Consider the following 20174-nt stretch of genomic DNA (forward strand, 5'->3'; position numbering starts at 1 on the left):
ACCCTGAGCTGGTCCCTCAGGGGCGCCCCTCTGCGTCTGCTCCACTGACCACCAGCTCACCGGAGCAGCCCATGGCCCCCTTCCTGACGATGTAACCCAGCTGGCAGTGGCAGACAAAGGAGCCCCTGGTGTTCTCGCAGACCCCATGGAGGCAGATGTGGGGGTTCAGGTCACACTCGTCCACGTCTATGGGGTGACAGGAGAAGAAGCAGGTGAGGGTGGGGTATAGCAGCATGGCAGCGTGCCCTGCCACGTGGGTCCCGTGTCCAGGTTCTTTTTGCCCATCTTCAAGGGCAGGGAGCTCCCCTGATTCCACTACTGGTTATAGCTCCCCCATTCCACCCCTGGGCAGCTGCGAGAATTCAGTCAACATTCTATAGTTCATATTCCATGGAACACATCGGACAAACATTTCCAAAAAGATTTTACACCAATACATTAAGAAGATGCTAAGCTAAAGCTAAGGCCTGAAGGCCTTTTCAGAGCCTTTATTGCCGATGTGGATCTGCAAGAAGGGATGGAGGAGGCAGCATTTCCTACTTAACTTGGTCCCAAGCCCCTTTTGTTCAGTGTTTCCTAAGATTGCTGTGATCTGGAATGCTTAAGCTGCACTGAGCTGGACACCTCTCCCTGGGAGGGTTCCCTTTTTCATATCCTTGTACTCTGGCCCCAGCTCTGCCCTGATGGAGTCACCAGTTCACATCTGCTCCCCAGGGCCTGTGCCAACCAGCCCCCACCAGAAGATGGCAGTGACCCTGGCAGAGACGACAGAGACAAGGTCCCAAAGCAGGGCTCAGAGAACACAGCGTCCTTCTATCTCATACACCTTCCTCTGCATAAACCCCTTGGTCTCTGATGATCTTATAAGGTGACTCTCAAAGCCGGGCATGCACCTGGCTGTATGTGCTGGGTACACAGTGGGTGTTTAATAAGTGTATTCAAAAGAACAAGGTTTGGGGGGGTCTCTGCTGCTGTGAACAAGATCCCGCAGGTCTCGGTGCAGGGCCTCGGGGTGCAGGTGGCCAGGAGCAGACCACCAAGAACAAACCTGCATCTCCCCTGCCCACGTGTTCCGGGAATGGGCCTGGCGTCTGCGTTGCCCACCTGTCTCCTTGTGGAAGGCCTGGTGAGTGAAGTGAAGCTGCCTCCTCCACCTGTATATAGTCCCAACTCCTCACCTACACACATCCTCATGTCCAACGTGGCCACAAAGCCGTCATAGCAGAGGCAGCGGTGACCCCCTGGCATGTTGGTGCACTGGCCCCCATCACAGATGTCCGGATTCTGCTCACATTCGTCCACATCTGGGGGACCAGGGTAGGGGTCGGGTTGCAGGTGGGAAGGGACAGAGGGGGAACCCCAGGGACACTTCTGCGGGGTCAGTGGCCTGGCTAGGGTGTGGATGGCTTCATTTGGGCCGGGCCAGGTGGGTTCCCACATCCCAGGCCGGAGGGAGGGTGCCGCACCCACCCACCTTCACACGCCCTCCCATCGGGCATCAGAGAGTAGCCAGGTCCGCATTCGCACTGGTAGCTGCCCTTAGTGTTAACACAGTGGACGTGGCAACCACCGTTCCTGGTGCGGCATTCGTCCACATCTGCAGGAGGCAGGAAGAGGTAGGGGGCACCGCCGGAGGTAGGGCAAGGCGAGGTGGGGGGCGTGACGGAGGCGTGACAAGGCAGGAGGCGGGGCATGGCGAGGGCGTGGCAGGAGGCCGGGAGAGGTAGGCCGGGCTGGGGGCGTGGCAGGGGCGTGGCAAGGCGGGAGGCGGGGCATAGTGAGGGTGTGGTAAGAGGTAGGACGTGATGGGAGGCGGGGCAAGGTGGAAGTGGGAGGCTGGGCGAGGTGAGGGCCTGGCGGAGGCACATCAAGCAGGGGGCTGACTGTCGGGGCGGAAGTGGTCAAGGGTAGAGGCAGGGGCTCGGACTGAGGTCAGGAGAGACTGAAGCGGCGGCGGGGGCCGCGGCTGGGGCTGGGGGCGGGCGCGGTCTCACCCACGCAGCCTTGGCGGTCAGGTGTGCTCTGGAAGCCGGCATAGCAGATGCACTGGAAGGCACCGATGACGTTGACACACTGGCCGTGCGGACACAGGCCGTCACTCAGGGAACACTCGTCCACGTCTACGGGGGAAACGGATGGCTGGTAAGGGCAGCAGGTGGCGGAGGGGCCCCAGGAAAGGATGGGCCTGTGCCCAGCCGCCTTCTGCACAGGGACACACGCATGCACGATGATGCACTCACACTCTTGCATCTATGCCCGCCCCCCCCCCCCCCCCCGCCATGGGTGTGAGTCTACATCTCACCCTGGTACAAACACATGTGTGAAGTCGTTTCAGTCATATTCAACTCTTTTCCACCCCATGGACTGCAGCCCTCCAGGCTCCTCTGTCCATGGGATTCTCCAGGCAAAAATACTGGAGTGGGCTGCCATGCCCTCCTCCAGGGGGTCTTCCTGACCCAGAGATTGAACCTGTGTCTCTTCTGTCTCCTGCATTGCAGGTGGATTCTACCGCTGAGCCACTGGGGAAGCCCAGTACAAAAGGGCACCTCACCCTGATTCACACATCCACCCAGGTGCACACTAACAAGACACCCGAAACCCACCCTTGATACACACTCACCCTCAGCAGACAGACCCACAACCTGATCCACACAGCCACATGCACACAGCTCACACAGCAGCACACCCTCACACTTATTCGCAAACAAACACAATCACCCTCAGTAGACACACATCTGCATAGCCAGATGCACACTCAGACTCACAAACACACCTCATGCCCACTCATAAACATATTTGCACACCTTGCATTGCATTGGATTTGCCCTTGTGTCACATTTTCATATCCACTCAGGTAGACTCACAAAGAACCCTTGTGTGCGTGTGTGCTAAGTCACTTCAGTTGTGTCTGACTCTGAAACCCCATGGACTGTAGCCCACCAGGCTCCTCTGTCCATGGGATTCTCCAGGCAAGAATACTGGAGTGGGTTGCAATGCCCTCCTCCAGGGGATCTTCACGACCCAGGGATCAAACCTGCATCTCCTATGTCTCCCGTAGTGCAGGCAGATTCTTAATCGCTGAGCCACCGGGGAAGCCCCACCCCCTGTGTACACACATACAAACACACGCTCAACAGACACACCTACATGCACACAGCCCCCTCCACAAACACACCCGTGTGCAAACACATGCCCACATTTAGACACACACTCTCTCACAACCTTATGTAGACACACAAATAACCACTTCCATCGCCTTACATAAGAACAATCATTCTTGTATAAACACTTACACACTCACAGACTCACACAAACACCAATACACACTTACTCTTGGACAGATGCATTCCCAGAAAGACACCTGCATGCTCAGACACACAAATACACACTCCTTCCATCTCACAACCACACAAGTGACACTTCACATGGCTGCACACTGACCCACACTCACACACTCGATTTTCCGTTTTCACACAGAAACACACACAAATGTGCTCTCCCAATACCTGAGGCATGTGACCACTCATGCACACAAATACACAAGTATGTACTCAGGGAGATGCACAAACACACATACTCGTATCCTCTCCCTCTTGCAAGCTACACTCACCTTCGCAGGCAGTGCCCTCAGCTGCCAGCGCGTGTCCAGGGGGACACTGGCACTCATAACTCCCATCTGTGTTGGTACAGGTGCCTCCCCGGCACAGCAGCGGGTCCCGGGCACACTCATCCACATCTGGGCATGTGGAGAGAGAGAAGAGGTGTGAGATGCTGATCCAGGTTGGTGTGATGGGGCTCATGGAAGCTCCCCCCTGTTGCCCCCATCCCCCAACCCTGTTGCCCTGGCTGAGGCCAAGAGAGTCTGGAGCCCTGGGGTGTGGATGACCCAGGGGAGTCAGAATGGGAGGGAAGCTGGAATTCTCAGAGTTTTCAGGGACACAGGCTGACATTCCTGGAGCTAAAGGAGGCCCTGAGGAACCCCTTCCCCACCCCAGAAGTGACAGGGGGAAGGCAAGGACCAGCCCCACTGGGCATTAGTACATGGAACTAGGGGCCTCACCACTCATCTCACAACTCTCCTCCCACTCCAGCCTCAGGGGCTTCCTCCCATCTCTCATGTCAACCTCAGGGCCTTTGCACACACGGTCCCCCCTTCCGCCTTCCCTCCTCCCCACAGCAGCTCCTTCCATCCCTGACATCCACCCCAGGGCCTTTGCACACACTGTTCTTTCTCCATACAACTCTTCAGCCCTTCTTCACCACAATTACTCCCACTCTCTTGGCCCCACAGAATGGGATACATCCCTGGGGTTCTCAGCTCACACTGCACCATACAGCCCTTTCAAGTGCTTCTGACAGTGGCTCTTTATTTTCTGTTTGTCTAGGGATTTATTTTATCCTCCCTATTAGGTCCTGAACTCCAAGGAAATGGCCTCCTGTATCCGAGCTCTCCATAGTTCCCCCGAGTAGATGCATGTGAAACGTTCACTGAATGAATGAGAAAAATGAAAAGGGAAGAGGCTCCTCTCTCCAGGGCCCTCTCCTCTTTTCATGCTACCCCGACCCTGGGAGAACCTGCCCAAATCTTGGTCCCCATGCTTCTCCTCCGAATGCCAGACCCAGTGTCCGGCAGTCTTCAGGGACGACACTCACACCTGCTGTCCCAGCTGGATCATGGCTTCTCTCTACTTCTGCCCCCTCCACCCACATCCAGCACAGCAATGTCCTCCCACCCCATTCCTCGGCTCGGCCCCAAGACCCGCGGGCACCACCCTGCCCTGGGGTGGCTGCCTACCCATGCAGTTCTTCATCAGCATGAAGCCACTCTCGTAGCCACGGAGACACTCGCACTCAAAGCTGCCCGGGGTGTTGACACAGGTGCCCTGGCCACAGAGGTCAGGGGAGATGCGGCACTCGTCGATGTCTGTGGAGACAGTGGGCATGGGCCAGGCCTCCATGTCTGCAGACACCCAGGGCCACAGGGGAGCCCCAAGGCATTGAACAGAGCCAGGGAAATGGAGGTGCTGTGACTGCACCCCCAGATGAGAGGAGGGAATTTCTTTCCAGCCCGCAGGCCCCTAGAGATCAGTTTTAAATTAATTAATTTATTTACTTGCTGCATTGGGTCTTAGTTGAGGCATGCAGGATTTTCAGCTGAGGTATGTGGGATCTAGTTCCCTGACCAGGGATTGAACCCAGGACCCCTGCATTGGAAGCACGGAGTCTTAGCAAAGGATTACCAGGGAAGTTGCTGGAGGTTACTTTGCCATGCCAAGTTGCTTCATTCATGCCTGACTCTTTGCAATCCTATGGACCGCAGCCCGCCAGACTCCTCTGTCCATGGGATTCTCCAGATGAGAATAATGGAGTAGGTAGCCATGCCCTTCTCCAGGGGATCTTCCTGACTCAGGGATCGAACCTGTGTCTCTTATGTCTCCTGCATTAGCAGGAGGGTTCTTTACCACTAGTGCCACCTTTTGCTAGCCCCTCCTTTTATAGCCGGGATCCTGGAGGCCCAGAAAGGGTATTGAGCTGCCCTGGGTCACACAGCAGACAGGCAGGAGGAACAAGGCCAGTTCTTGCCTTTTAGGCGCCTCTAGTTTGTGGTCCCCCATCCCTGCAGGCACCTGCCAAGGAGGCAGAGGCAGGTACGTACCTGTGCAGTTCCTTTCCTGGGCATCCAGGGCGAAGCCCCCCGCACAGGAGCAACGGAAGCTGCCCACAGTGTTGCGGCACGTGCCATGGGCGCACAGCCCAGGGAAGGCTTTGCACTCATTCACATCTGCAGCACAGGAGTACAAAACGTCACACTACTCCATGTCCCTGAGTCCCCTGCCTCCTGAGCGTTCACCCCTCTGATCACAGATATTTGGTCTCTCCCAAACCTGCTTCCCACTCCAGGCCTCTGCCCATGCTCTGCCCTCTTCCCATCCTCCATCCAGGCTCCCCAAGCCCAAACGCACCTTTATAGAAGGGACGGCCTGACAGGAAGTCCCGGCTGGCAAAGCCCAGCCCCCGGGGACACAGGCTGGTAAAAGCCGGGGACTCGGGCTCAGGGCACGCCTCGCATGCAGTGCCCCATGCGGCCCCCACAGTACAGCAGCAGACATCCATCCGGTACTTGCCCAGCAGGGCAGCCCCACACTCGTCCTCCTCCCAACGCAGGAAACAAAGCTCCAGGCGCATGTCTGCAAGGAGGGGTGGTCACCGGTCCCACCCCTGCCACACTCTGGCTGCCAGGACAGGCAGTGTCGTCCAAAACGTCCTCCCCAGTGGGGAGACTGAATTTCTCAGCTGACACTCCATGTCCTCCAAGTGACCTTTTTTTTTTTGGCCACACTGTGGGGCTTGTGGGATCTTAGTTCCCTGACCAGGGATCAAACCCAGGGCATTGGCAATAAAAACAGCTGAGTCTTAACCACTGGACCACAAGGAATTCCCAACAGTTAAACTGGAATAGGGTATAACCCAACAGTTACATTTTTTTAAAACAAAAATTTTTTAAAGATTTTTTTTTATGTGGGCCATTTTTCAGATCATTATTGAATTTGTTACAATATTGCTTCTATTCCATGTTTTGGCTTTTTGGCCGAGAGGCATGTGGGGTCTTAACTCCAGGACCAGGAAAGGAACCTGTACCCTCTGGATTGGAAGGCAAAGTCTTAACCACTAGACCACCAGGGCAATCCCCCAAAGTTACATTTTAATAATAACTTGCACTGCTAGGTGTTTGCTATGTGCTGCTGCTAAGCTGCTGCTGCTGCTAAGTTGCTTCAGTCGTGTCCGACTCTGTACGACCCCATAGACGGCAGCCCACCAGGCTCCGCCGTCCCTGGGATTCTCCAGGCAAGAACACTGGAGTGGGTTGCCATTTCCTTCTCCAATGCATGAAAGTGAAAGGTGAAAGTGAAGTCATTCAGTTGTGTCCGACTCTTAGCGACCCCGTGGACTGCAGCCTACCAGGCTCCTCCATCCAAGGGATTTTCCAAGCAAGAGTACTGGAGTGGGGTGCCATTGTGCTGGGCACTGTTCTAAGCTCATCAACCCATTTAGTCTTTAAAATAACACCAAGAGGAAAATGGTTATCATCATGCTTATTTTACATGCAAGAAAACTGAGGCAGAGACGGGTTAGGTAGCTGGCCTGAGGCCACACAGTAAGAGGTAGAGATAGATTCAAACTACGCCACCTGGCTCCAGAGTGTGTGTGTTTAATTTTTAAAACCTCCTCAGAATAATCCGGCAATGGATAAGGCTTCTTTCAATACCAGACACGATGGTCTAAGACTGGGGCTGGTTAACTATGGCCCACGGTGCCAACTGCCTGCTGTTTTTGTAAATAAAGTTTTATTGACATAGTCACATTCATTTATTTCTGTCCTACACAGTAGAGCTGAGTAACTGCAACAGATTCTGAGGCTCCTAAAGCTGAAAATATTTACTCTCTGGCCCTTTGCAGAAACAACTGGCTGATCCCTAGACTAGGACAATTTTTCCCCTCTTGCAAAAGGAACATATGTTTAAGTGGATCCATTTGAAAATGAGACCCTGTTACAGAACCTTTAGAAAAAAATAAAGATAAACAGAAGTGCCACGACACACAGGGCTCCGTCTTAAGTTCTTGGGTACCCGGTGCCTTGGTCCAGGGCTGCTCAGACAGCATTTCCCTTGCTGTGAATTCAGTAATATTTTTATTTTTTCTTTACTTGGCTACTTTCTTTCCTTGCTCACATTCTGGGATCAGCAAGAAAACCTGATGCACACCTGAAGCTCAGTTTAGAAGAAAATCAAAGCTGAAAAGAGTCATCAGGGCCCATCTGCCTTCTGTTGACCAGGCTCCATGGTGCCACCGAGGAGGCCACTAATGGGTCAGTGTTACTATGGGAGGAAAAACTGATAGAATGCAGAGCCCTACCTGCTGGCTGGCAGATGCTCTTGGCCAAGAAATGTCCTGTTCAAGATGTTGATGGTGTAAAGCAAGAAGCCCTCCTTGAGGGGGAAAATATCTCAGAGCCTTTGAGCCTAAGAGCAAGCCATTCAGGGTGAGGGTTTGAGCCCTGGATGCTGAGGAAGGGCTGCAGGCATGAATTACCACTCATGATAGAGGCAGGTGCCTCGTGCTCAAATCCACCTCCTGTAAACCTTGTTTGGTAGCAAGAAAGAATATACCAAGGTGGCAGGTAACATTCCAAGAGACCGTACCATTTGCAATGAGCTTCATTAGAAGGGCAGTTGATTAAGGGGATCCAACCCCTCCAAAAAAACAAATGTCTTTGGAGACACATTAGCAAGGAGGTGGGCAGAGTACAAGAGGACCCCCAAGACTCCACCTGTCCCTAGGAAGGGCCTCCAGCCGCTGGGAGTGGAGGCAGTGAAGGAAGGGCTGGAGGCCCTGCCCCGGACCCTGCAGGCCCACACTCACCTATGCACAGCCGGCCGGAGGTGTCCAGGATCAGGCCCTCTGGACACTCGCAGCGGAAGGAGCCTGCAGTGTTGATGCATCGCCCATTGGGACAGACTCCAGGGAAGACCTCACACTCATTCACATCTAGGCAGCAGCAAGCAAGGAGAAGCTAGAGCTGGAGGCTCCCAGGGAGCTGGCTCCCTATGGGTTCAGGACACCACGTGGTTCTTGGGGAGGTGGGAAGAGGCAGTGCCAGCCTCCTAGGCTGGGGGATTGTGGGGAAGACCCGGATACCAAGGAGGGAGCTCTCCAATGACTTCAGGGAGGGCCTTAGGCAGCCACCATGACACTTGCCTGCTCCTGGTGGTGGTGGTGGGGGAGTGGTGGTGAAGTGCACAGGGTGGGGAGTTACCTTCGCAGCTAAGCCCCTTCACGCGGGCGAAGCCTCGGGCACAGGCGCGGTCTGTGATTGGGGAGAGGAGTCATTCTCTCCACCCGGATCCAGGGGACCTTTCCCCCGCATGGTTCTCTCAATGGCCAGGGAGCCCCCAGAGCCGCCCCCCCTAGGGCATTACCCATGTCACAGCGTTCGCAGGGGCTCCCCCAGGCAGTGCCGAGCGTGGCGCAGCACTCGGAGCGCAGGGTGGCTCCGTGCAGGTTCGCCTCGCAGCGGCCATCCTGGATCTTCAGCCAGCAGGTGCCTTTGGTGCTGTCTGCAGGAAGGGGCCGGCTGTGTCATTTGGCAGGCCCACACCTGCACACTAACCCGCAGAGACCCAGACTTCCCCGGGGCGGGCGTCGGGGTCCCCGCTGCTCCGTGGGGCCTCTCACCTAGGCACATGGTGCCAGAAGGTCCCAGGCGGCTGCCGGGGGCGCACTCGCAGGCGTAGGAGCCGGCCAGGTTGCGGCACACGCCATTCACACACGGGTTGGACAGGCACTCGTCGATGTCTACAAAGACAACCAGCCACCGACCCCCGTCAGATCCCTGAGCTGCAGGAACTGGAGCCTCACGCGACCTGAGGCCCCTCCCCTCTGCCGCTGCCAAAGTCCAACAGCAGGGGGCGCATGCGGTCAGAAGGCGAGGGAACGGACTGGGCAGGCGCAGAGGCGCGTGTTTGCATTAAATTGTGCAGTGCACCTGCGCGTGCACGCCGACACGCAGGATCCTGGGAGCCCGCACGGGTGAAAGTGTACAGGGACAGGCACGGTGGGGAACGGTGGCCCTGCAAGGGTCACTCATGGCACAAGAGAGGCCGAGAGTGAGAGGCAGGAGGAAAACCCAGACGGGGAGACCTCGTTGTGGTGGGAGAGGGGGCAGTCTGCCGGAGGCTTGCGCTTAACTCTGTGTGTGTGTGTGTGTGTGTGTGTGTGTGTGCACGCGCTTGCTCGTGCAGGTATCTGTGAGTGCCCAGGGGTCTGTAATGGACAAGGTCATTGCAACAAAGTTTGTGTGAGGGCGGGTGGGCACATATTCCTGTGTGTGAGTATATTTAAGTGTGTGAATGCACAACTGTGTGGGTATGTGGTATCTGCACATATTAGTGTGTGTGGATGTGAGCCTAAGTGTGCGAAAGGGTAAAAATGTGGACACACACGTGTCTTTGAGAGTGTGCACGTGAGAGTGTATGATGTGTGGGACTGTGACTATGAGTGTGAATATGGGTGTGTAAGTCTGTTTTGTGTGACTACTGGTGTGTGTAATCAAGTGATCATCAAGTGTGTGAATATCAGAGTGTCTGTATAAGGGTGTGCCTTTGAGGGTGTAACTCTGGTTATGAGTATATGTGTAAAAAGTGAGAATTGTTCAGTCACTTAGTCATGTCTGACTCTTTGTGGCCCCATGGACGGCAGCATGCAGGCTTCCCTGTCCTTCACCATCTCCTGGAGTTTGCTCAGATTTATGTCCATTGAGTCAGTGATGCCATCCAATCGTCTCATCTTGTGTTGCCCCCTCCTCTTCAGGCCCTCAATCTTTCCCAACATTAGGGTATTTTCCAATGAGTTGGCTCTTCGCATCAGTGAGAATAAGTGTGAATGTGGGTACTGTGTGAGTGTGTACCTAAGAGTGTAACTGTGAGACTATGAATACATGTATGGCTTTGAGCATGTATGTGTGGGTAAATGCAGGTATACATGCATCTGGCAGCATGTGTGTACCCAGAGCATGCAGTGTGCATAAGTACTTGTGTGTGTGTGCGTGTCTGTGTGCCCCCCAGGACCCTGTACCTTCGCAGGTCTCCGTGTCTGGCCGGAAGCTGAAGCCCTGAGGGCAGGAGCAGCTATAGCTGCCTGGGCTGTTCCTGCACCGCCCATTGTCACACAGGAGGCTGTTGAGGGCGCACTCATCCACATCTGCAATGTGGGCATGGGGCCAGAGAGTGGGGTGAGGGGTGTGCAGTGGGGGCGGCACCCCTCCGCCCGTCCACTTGCCCGGCACGCTCACCAGTGCACTCCCTGCCATCCGCGACTGCCTCGTAGCCCAGGTTGCAGATGCAGCGGTAGCTGCCCCGCAGGTTCTCACACATGCCGTTGGCACAGACGTCGGGGTCGAGGGCACATTCGTTGATGTCTGCAGCAGGAAGATGGCATCAGCAGCTGCCCTGGTTCCCTGGAGGCTCCAGAAGCCAGGTCCTCCGGGGCCAGAGCTCCAACCTAGACCCTGCCTCCTTTCCCTGGAAACCAGGGTTTCTCAACATCATGGATAACTGGAGCCGGATCATTCTTTGCTTTGTGCAGGGGGAGGGGGGAACCTGTGCAATGTAAGATGTTGAGCAACATTTCCAGCGTCTACCCATGAAATGCCAAGAGCGCCCTCCCCAATATTTGTCCAGACATTGCCAAATGGCACCTGGGAGGTGGCAAACTGTCCCCAGTGTGGAACTCATGGAACAGACGTTATTACATCAGCAACAATTTCTTTTAAAGCACAATCATAATCACTAATGTTATAAGATGCTTACTGTTTTGTGCCGAGTATATTAACTTATTTGGTCCTCACAACGTCCCTGAAATGGGACCTACGAGTATATCCACTTTACAGAAAAGGAGGTGCAGAGATGGGGAGTAACTTGATCAGTATTCAATCAGTAAACAGTAGGGCCTGGAGAGTTCCCTGGTGGTCTAGCGGTTAGGAATCAGTACTTTCACTGCCATGGCGTGGGTTCAATTCCTGGTCAGGGAACTGAGATCCCCTAAGCCTCATGGCACAGCCAAAGAGGGGGAGGAATAGGCAGCCCTATATATCAAAAATGAAAAAAAAAAAAAAGAATGCTGGCTGGGATTTAAACCCAGGCATTTGGATCCAGAATCTGTCCCTTTAACTGAGGGAGGGGCGCTGGACATCTGCCCTGCCCCCATGACCCAGTGGTGGATGGGAAACCTGGCTGTATCCTAAATCCTTTTATTTGTTGCTCAGGCAGGAAGGCTGTAACAGGAAAGGATGGTGTCATAGGTTGGAGTCCTCATCCCCAGGATCACCTCAGCACGTAACTTTATTTGGAGATGGACATACAGTGCATTCTAATATGATTGTATCCTTATAAAAGTGGAGGTCTGGGCACAGACACACAGGGGGAACACTGTGTCGAGAGGAAAGCAGAGGAGTTTGGGATTAACATACATATGTGCCTACATGTGTGCTCAGTCACTTCAGTAGTGTCTGACTCTGCAACCCCATGGACTGTAGCCCTCCAGACTCCTCTGTCCATGAGATTCTCCAGGCAAGAATACTGGAGTGGGTTGCCATGCCCTGCTCCAGGGGATCTTCCCAACACAGGGATCAAACCCACATTTCCTATGACTCCTGCACTGATTCCTTACCACTGAGCCACCCGGGAAGAAGTCCTTAACATACATACATTACCCTATATAAAACAGAAAACAGACAAGGGCCTACTGTATAGCATGAGAATTAAATTCAATATTTTATAATAACCTCTAAGGGCAAAAATCTAAAAACTGTATGTATGTATATATATACTAAAATATATATATATACTGAAAATTATACATATCATACGTATATATAGTGCCTGAATCACTTTGCTGTACACCAGAAACATTGTAAATTAAAAAAAAAAAAAAAAGGATGAAGGCAGAGATCAGGGAGATGCTTCGACCAAGCAAGGATTAACAGCTAAGTGCCAGACACTGAGAGAGGTGTGAGACAGACTCTTCCTCACAGCCTCTGAAGAGGCCACCCCTGCTCACACCTTGATCTGGGACACTTAGCCTCCACAGCTATGGGAGAATGCCCCCCCAGCCTGTAATACTTTGTGAAACCCAGTGACCTGACCGGGTTCCCAACCACGTCCCTGGCCCTCAGTCCCAGCCCCAACCTGCTCACCTCTGCCATCCGTGGTGATGCCAAGACCGCTGCTGCATAGGGCCTGGAACTCAGCTGTGGTGGCAGGAACAGGGAGAGGGGGGCGGTCATTGGCCATTGCTGAAGCCAAGCCACGCCCAAGACGTGGCCCCTTGAGGCTGGGCAAGGGTCTAGGACTAAGATGCCTGCTCCAGTGGGAAGAACAGTTTTCCTTCTGTCTCTTCTTGGGGGAGAGACATCCACCCCACCCCATGGGAGCCAAGCCCCCCACCACCACTGTCCCCTCCTGCCCCCCGCAGTTATAAACCACAAGCAAGGACTAAAGGAAAGCGGGGCCATGGAAAGTTCATGGGGGCAGGGCAGCTGAGGCTCTCACCAGAGTCCTTGGGGGGACACAGCTGGCAGGGCTCCCCAAACCCATGGGCCGGGCTTGCACAGCAGCACTCAGATTTGGTGACAGCACCAGGGAAGGGGCGGGCACAGGAGCCCTGGTCGAGGGTCCCGTAGCATGTGCTGCGCACGTGGGTGTCCACGCACACTCGACCATCGGCGGCCACCGCGAGCCCCCCAAGGCAGCGGCAGTGGAAGGAGCCTTCGGTGTTGGTGCAGTGACCATTCATGCAGATGCCTGGCGTCTGGCACTCATCGATGTCTGCAGGGGTCGTGCAGGGGGCACTGCAATGGGTCCCAGCCACCGCATCCCCACCCCCCACCCGCCCTTGCTACCTCCCCTCTCCTCCTCTTCCCCATCCCCATGGGTTCCCCTACGGTCCAGCCTGCAGTTTCTCACCCACACAGTGGCGGCCACCAGGTGCCAGCAGGAAGCCGGGTTTGCAGAGACACGTGAAGCTGCCGTCCTCGTTCAGGCACACTCCGTTGGCACACATGGTGGTGGTTGCACACTCGTTGTGGTCTGGGGATACCAGGAGAGGCTGGGTCCCTGCAGGGTCCTGGCACCCACCCTTTCATTGGGCCAGTCCTGCCAGGTAGACCAGCCCGGCCCTCATGTTTCCAGTAACTGCTCCCAGGGCTGTGGGAGCCTGATAGGATGAGACATGGCTGTCAGAGACTAGTTTGGCATGGGTATTAGGTTGCAGGACTGTGAACTCCCCTGGGGCCAACTGGCACCACTAGCTCATATCTGTATCTTCCCTCCTGGCACACATAGGTGCTCCATGAATAGGTGTTCAAAGTCCTTTAAATAAGTCAGGTGGTGGCTGCACAACATCTCACTAAATGCCTCCAAACTATTCATTTAAAAATGGTTAAGACGATAAACATGTTATGTAGGGACTTCCCTGGTGGCTCAGTGGTAAAGAACCCGCCTGCCGATGCAGGGAACTCAGGTTCTATCCCTGGTCCAGGAAGATCCCACGTGCCAAGGGGCAACCAAGCACATGTGCCATAACTACTGAAGCCCGAGTGCCTACAGCCTATACTCTGCAATGAGAAGCTCATGCGCCACAGCTAGAGAAAGCCTGTGAGCAGCAATGAAAAGCTAGAGCATCCAAAACAATAAAAAAGTTGTGTATATTTCGCCACGATAAAAAATGCAAAAAAAATTGAAAAAATTAGGTAGTGGTTGCATGACATTACAAATGTACAAAAATGCCACCGAATTGTTCCCTTACAAAGGGTAAGATACAAACTACTCTACATAAAATAGATACACAAGGTCCTACGCTATAGCACGGGGAACATATTCAATATTTTACAATAAACTATAATGGAAAAAAAGAGTTAAAATGGTCAATTTTACACTGTGTAATTGTCCCATAATTCTTAAAAATGCAAAAAAGAATTGCATAAATGAGATGGTGGTTGCGTGACATTGGAAATATCCTAAATGCCACCAAATTGTTCACTTAAAAATGCTGTTTCACACATCATGATATTCATTATTAATATATAACTGTATGATCTTTAATACATAAACATGGATGCTTAGTTGTGTAAATACACAAATGAGACCTGGAAGGACACAGCAAACAGTAAACTGCTTGTGCTGATGGATGACTTTAGCTTTTTGCTTGTGTTTTTTGGTTTCCTATTGTGCAAGTGTTAACTTTTAAGAAATACATGTTATTTTTAAAAACCTTAAAAATGCTATTTAAAAAACAAAGAAAGGTGGTTGCACAACATTGGGAATTATTGAGATTTTCACTTTTAAATGATTAAATTTATCTTGTGTGAATCGTACCTGCATTTAAAAAGGAAAGGGCAAAACCCATCAGCTAACAAGAAAATAGTCTAGGGACTTCCCTGGTGGTCCAGTGGTTAAGAATCCACCTTCCAATGCCAGGGACTCTGGTTAGACCCCGATCAGGGAACTTGGATCCCACTTGTGGTGGGGCAGCCAAGCTGGAGTGCCACAGCTACGGAGCCTGCGTGCTCTGGAGCCCACATCCCACAACTAGAGAGAAGCCCATGCACCAGAGCCAAGAGCCTGTCTGCGGCATCAAAAGATCCTGCATGACACAACTTAGACCTGATGCAGCCAAATAAATAAACATTTTTTTCCAAAAACCCCCTCTTGAAAAATAGTTTAATTTAAAAGGCGGCAGTCGGTGCAGTGCAGAAATGATTTGTTTACCAAAGTACAGTGTTAAATAAAAAAGGATTGAAGCAGGAAGAAGGAAGAAAGGGAGGGAGGGAGAAATGGAGATAGGGAGGGAAAAAACATAATGAATACATAAAAGGTCCACACCTAACTGTGCAGGTGAGCTTCCACAGCGGTACTATCCATAACAGCAAAAGCGGAAACAACCCGAACAGCCACCAGCTGAAGCCGGTAGAGACAAGATGTTGTCTGCTCATATAATGGAATGGCATTTGACAATAAAAAGGAATGGCATTCTGACATGTGCTACCACATGGACGGATCCTGAAAATGTGATGCATCAGTGAAAGAAGCCAGTCACAAAAGGCCACAGAGTGTGCGATTCCATTTATACAGAATGCCCAGAACAGGCAAATCCATGGGGACACAAAGTAGACTAGTCTGCTGAGGGGTGGGGGTGGGGGCGGGGAAGGAGGATAGATGATTCTGGAATGACTGCCAATGCAGAGGAGGTGATGAAGAGGTTCTAAACTTAGACTGTGGTCATGCTTGTACTAAAAGCCACTGAAATGTACACTTTAAGAGGCTACTTTTATGGTATGAGAGTTACATAGCTATACAGAAGCTAAAAGGGTCTTTAAAATGAATGAATGCACAAGCAACTTTGCTTAGTATTTTATAACCTATAAAGAAAAAGAATCTGAAACTTTGCTATACATCTGAAACTAACACAACACTGTAAATCACCTATACTTTAAAAAATTAATGAAAAAGTTTATATGTATCAAAAGAAAATAAAAAGACCAAACTAATGATTTCATCAACTCTTACTGGTTACAGACTATGCAGAGATCTGAAGGCAACATTAAAGATCTGATGGTAAAATGTGAAACAATGAATTAATCATTAGAATTAATCAAAATTAATTTCAGTACAGGGTTTCCCTGGTGGCTCAGTGGTGAAGAATCTGCCTGCCAATGCAGGAGACACAGGTTCAATTCCTGGTCCAGGAAGATCCTACATGCCGTGGAGCAACTAAGCCCATGCACCACAACTACTGAGCCTGTGCTCTGGAGCCTGGGAGCCATGACCACTGAGCCAATGTGCTGCAACTACAGAAGGCTGTGCACCCTAGAGCCCGTGCTCCACAGAGAGAGCACAGGAGAAGCCACTGAAATGAGAAGCGCATGCCGAGCAACTAGAGCAGCCCCTGCTCATTGCAACTAGAGAAAGCCTGTGCCCAGTGATGAAGACTCAGCACAGCCAAAAATAAATAGAAATTAATTTCAGTAGGTGATATCTAACTAATAAAAAACAATGTAAATAAAAATAATGATTTATGCGTGGAAATAAATTACTGTACTTCACATTAATGCTAAGAAAACAGTTCATTTGATAATCAACTTTCTAAATCTATCTAATAATAAAAAGTAAACATTCTGCAAAAAATAACACAATTCTGTAAAGCAATTATCCTTCAATAAAAAAATAAATTAAAAAAAAAAAAGAATGAATACAGAAAGGAAAAAAATCCTTCCCAGTGAGGGGAGATTAAGGCAGGTCTCAGACAGGGTGACAGAAGAGGACAAAGGGGATCCCTAGTGGCCCCCACAAGCTATGGGGAGTTTAGTTGGCACCCCCCATACCCCACAGGGAATCTGAGACCAAGGAGCTCTCCATGGTCCTGACCCACCTCTCTTGGAGGCAGATGAGGGGCTTGTCAGGGGCAGAAGCAGACAGCACAGTCTTACCCCAGAGGCCTCTTCCTGGGAGTCAGTTGACTCCAAGGAAGGGGAGAATGAAGGCACGGGTAGAGAGTGGACAGACCACAGGAAGGCTCTCAGATGGGCTGGCTGGGCTCAGGAAGGGAAGCAGAGGCTCCATCCAAAGACAGGATGGAGTGATGGAGCAGGAGTGGCAAGATGCGAGAAGCAAGGTAGGGACTCCCTCGGTGGTCCCATGGCTAAGACTCCAAGCTCCCAATGCAGGGGTCCTGGGTTCGATCCTTGGTCAGAGAACTGATCCCACACGTCTCAACCAAGAGTTCGAATGTCACAGCCAAAGATCCTGCATGTCACAACTAAGACCTGCTGCAGCCAAATAAATTAATAAATTTTTTTTTTCTTAAAAAGAGGTAAGGAGACACTAAAAGGCAGCTACTGAGGCCCAGAAGCCCCCTCCCCACCTGCCCACCCTCAACTCACCCACACAGTTCTTGCTGTCAGTGCTGAGCTCAAAGCCTGCATTGCAGACACACTGGAAGCTGCCCTCCGTGTTGACACAGCGGCCGTGATGGCAGAGGCCACTGCTGGCGATGCATTCATCTATGTCTGGGGGGTGGGGGGTAAGGCATGCGGGTGGTCAGCAGGCGTCCTCCCAGCACCCCCAAGACTCCAGTTCGGGCCAGAGATGCAGGCTCCACCAGCCAGGCCCCCTGGCACCCCCACTTCCAAGGGACGGCCATACCCAGGCACGCCTGCTTGGTGAGCGTCGCCTGAAAACCCTCGTGACACCGACAGCGGTAGGAGCCGGGGGTATTGATGCAGTCTCCGTGGTGGCAGGGGCTGCTGGCACATTCATCCACATCTGCGGGCAGAGGACTCTGAGCCCGAGTCTGGCAGGGCGCGCCCCCACCCCCGCCCAGCCACCGCTCACCAATGCACTCCCCCCGGACGTCCTGCGTGTAGCCCACGTTACACTCGCAGCGGTAGCTGGAAGGGGTGGGCAGGCAGCGGCCGTTGAGACACAGGTTGGTGAAGTGCCGGCAGATGTCGATGGTCTGGTTCAGTGTGGCTGTGCCTGCGGGTGGAGCCGACGGAGGGGGGCGGGTGCCTGACTGAGGGCTGGGCCCCTGGGTCTGGGCCTCACCTCTGGGTTCAGACACATACTCAGAGCCCTTATGGCCAGGCTCTCCCACTATAGCCCAGCGTCCTGCCCTAAATTCAGACGCTCCATTTGCCTGAGACCCCGGACCCCCATTCCAGCCCTAGTGTGCATGCCAAGTCATTTCAATCGTCTCTGACTCTGTGCAGCTCCCTGGACTGTAGCCCGCCAAGTTCCTCTGTCCAAGGGATTCTCCAGACGAGAATACTGGAGTGGGTTGTCATTTCCTTCTCCAGTTCCAGCCCTAGACCCTCACCCAAAGCTCAAACTTGGCCTTGAAGGCTGGGATCTCCAATCTGCCCCCACCCCCAGACCACTGTCAGTACTCCCATCCCCACTGCCCAGGCCACGACCCCCACTCCAAAGCCCAGTCCAGACCCTGAGGCCTGGATCCCCTTTTCCACTGGAGGGGTCTTGGACCCCTCCTCCCAAGTCCTCACCAATGCTGCCATCTCCAAGGCCCAGGCTGGGAACCCGACGACCACTGGAGCCGTGGGGGCTGTGCCGTGCCAGGCCTGGGCCAGGACCCACACCACCACTGGATCCGAAGCCAGGGAGGCTGGGGAAGGGGCCTGGATAGGAAGGCAGGAGCGGGAGCCCCGGGGCACACAGTCGCTGGAACTCATCTGCAAGGGAGTGGGGTTGGAAGTTAAGCCTCGGTTGTACCCCTGGGTCCCCACCCTGCAGGCTGAGCTCTGGGGTAGAGGAAGGTGGGAGGCACCCCCAGCCACTCACCAGAGCCTCGTGGAGGACACAGCTCAGGGGCTGGGCCAGCCGCCCAGCACCTGCCCTTGTCACAGCAGCACTGCCTGTGGGTGTAGTGGCCTGAGAGGTCTCCAGTACAGCGGCCTGCAATCAGCACCGAGAAGCAAGTGCCAGCACGGTGGTCTGCAGCAGGGGGCGGGGTGGGAGGGGTAGGGAGGACCGTTCATGTGTGCTCAGTCGCTGTTCAGTCGTGTCTGACTCTTTTGCGACCCCATGGACTGTAGCCTACCAGGCTCCTCTATTCTTGGGATTCTCCAGGCTACAATACTGGAGTGCTAGCCATTCCCTCCTCCAGGGGATCTTCCCAGACAGGGATCGAACCTGCATCTCCTGCATTGGCAGGCAGGCAGATTCTTTACTGCTGAGTCACCTGGGAAACCCTGAGGACCAGTTACCAGACTGCATATCCCAGCTCCACCAGCACCATCTGCAGGACAGACCTCCTTGCCTCTCTGTGCCTCAGTTTCACCATCCACGGACCAGAGATGCTCAGGGCACTCATATCAGAAAAATGTTGCAGAGTGCACTCTATCTGGCATGTGGGCGATCCTCACTGACAGGATTAAACCAAGTTTAAACCAAGAGGTAATAAACCAAGATTTCCAAATTACCCCAGAGAAGGAGGGCTCATGCCAAGCAATAGTGTCCCATACTGAACACTGGCATTGTTAGTAAGCTCCCTGGGATATTCAACCACACTGAGGAAGACCCCAGGTTCAGGGGGGTTGCCTCAATGGGAAGTCAAGCTGGATGCTCAAACAGAGATGCTGGAATCTGTAGCTGGGTGGTCTCGCTTGCCAGCCCTGGGCATTCTGCAGAAACCCAAGAGGCTTTTAATTTGAAGAGGGACCAGGGGACCAAAAGCTATGATGAACCTAGACAGCATTGGATCATAGAAAAGGCAAGAGAGTTCCAGAAAAACATCTACTTCTGCTTCATTGACTACACCAAAGCCTTTGTGTGGATCACAACAAACTGTGGAAAATTCTTCAAGAGATGGGAATACCAGACCACCTGATCTGCCTCCAAAGAAACCTGTATGCAAGTCAAATAGCAACAGTTAGAACCGGACATGGAACAACAGACTGGTTCCAAACTGAGAAAGGAGTATGTCAAGGCTGTATATTGTCACTGTTTATTTAAATTATATGCAGAGTACATAATGCGAAATGCAGGGCTGGATGAAGCACAAGCTGGAATCAAGATTGCCAGGAGAAATATCAATAACCTCAGATA

At 52.9% G+C, this 20174-nt stretch overlaps 1 protein-coding gene across 1 annotated transcript in view; it reads right to left on the reverse strand.

Moving 5' to 3' along the window:
• The window catches only part of FBN3 (fibrillin 3), a 69830-nt gene that overhangs the window by 41271 nt on the left and 8385 nt on the right, over positions 1–20174 (reverse strand). The window contains exons 9-30 of the mRNA XM_061422362.1: positions 18909–19061; positions 18614–18799; positions 17946–18089; positions 17757–17876; positions 17495–17620; positions 13521–13643; positions 13107–13382; positions 12752–12805; positions 10850–10975; positions 10633–10758; positions 9235–9354; positions 8979–9116; positions 8816–8866; positions 8422–8547; positions 5964–6188; positions 5657–5782; positions 4796–4924; positions 3611–3736; positions 1995–2120; positions 1475–1597; positions 1179–1304; positions 61–186 (exon numbers count right to left, since the gene is read on the reverse strand). Coding sequence (XP_061278346.1) covers positions 61–186; positions 1179–1304; positions 1475–1597; positions 1995–2120; positions 3611–3736; positions 4796–4924; positions 5657–5782; positions 5964–6188; positions 8422–8547; positions 8816–8866; positions 8979–9116; positions 9235–9354; positions 10633–10758; positions 10850–10975; positions 12752–12805; positions 13107–13382; positions 13521–13643; positions 17495–17620; positions 17757–17876; positions 17946–18089; positions 18614–18799; positions 18909–19061 — 2976 coding nt within the window. The remainder of the gene's footprint in view (positions 1–60; positions 187–1178; positions 1305–1474; positions 1598–1994; positions 2121–3610; positions 3737–4795; positions 4925–5656; positions 5783–5963; positions 6189–8421; positions 8548–8815; positions 8867–8978; positions 9117–9234; positions 9355–10632; positions 10759–10849; positions 10976–12751; positions 12806–13106; positions 13383–13520; positions 13644–17494; positions 17621–17756; positions 17877–17945; positions 18090–18613; positions 18800–18908; positions 19062–20174) is intronic.

The sequence above is a fragment of the Bos javanicus genome, chromosome 7 (assembly GCF_032452875.1).
Source record: "Bos javanicus breed banteng chromosome 7, ARS-OSU_banteng_1.0, whole genome shotgun sequence".
Classification (NCBI taxonomy): Eukaryota; Metazoa; Chordata; class Mammalia; order Artiodactyla; family Bovidae; genus Bos; species Bos javanicus.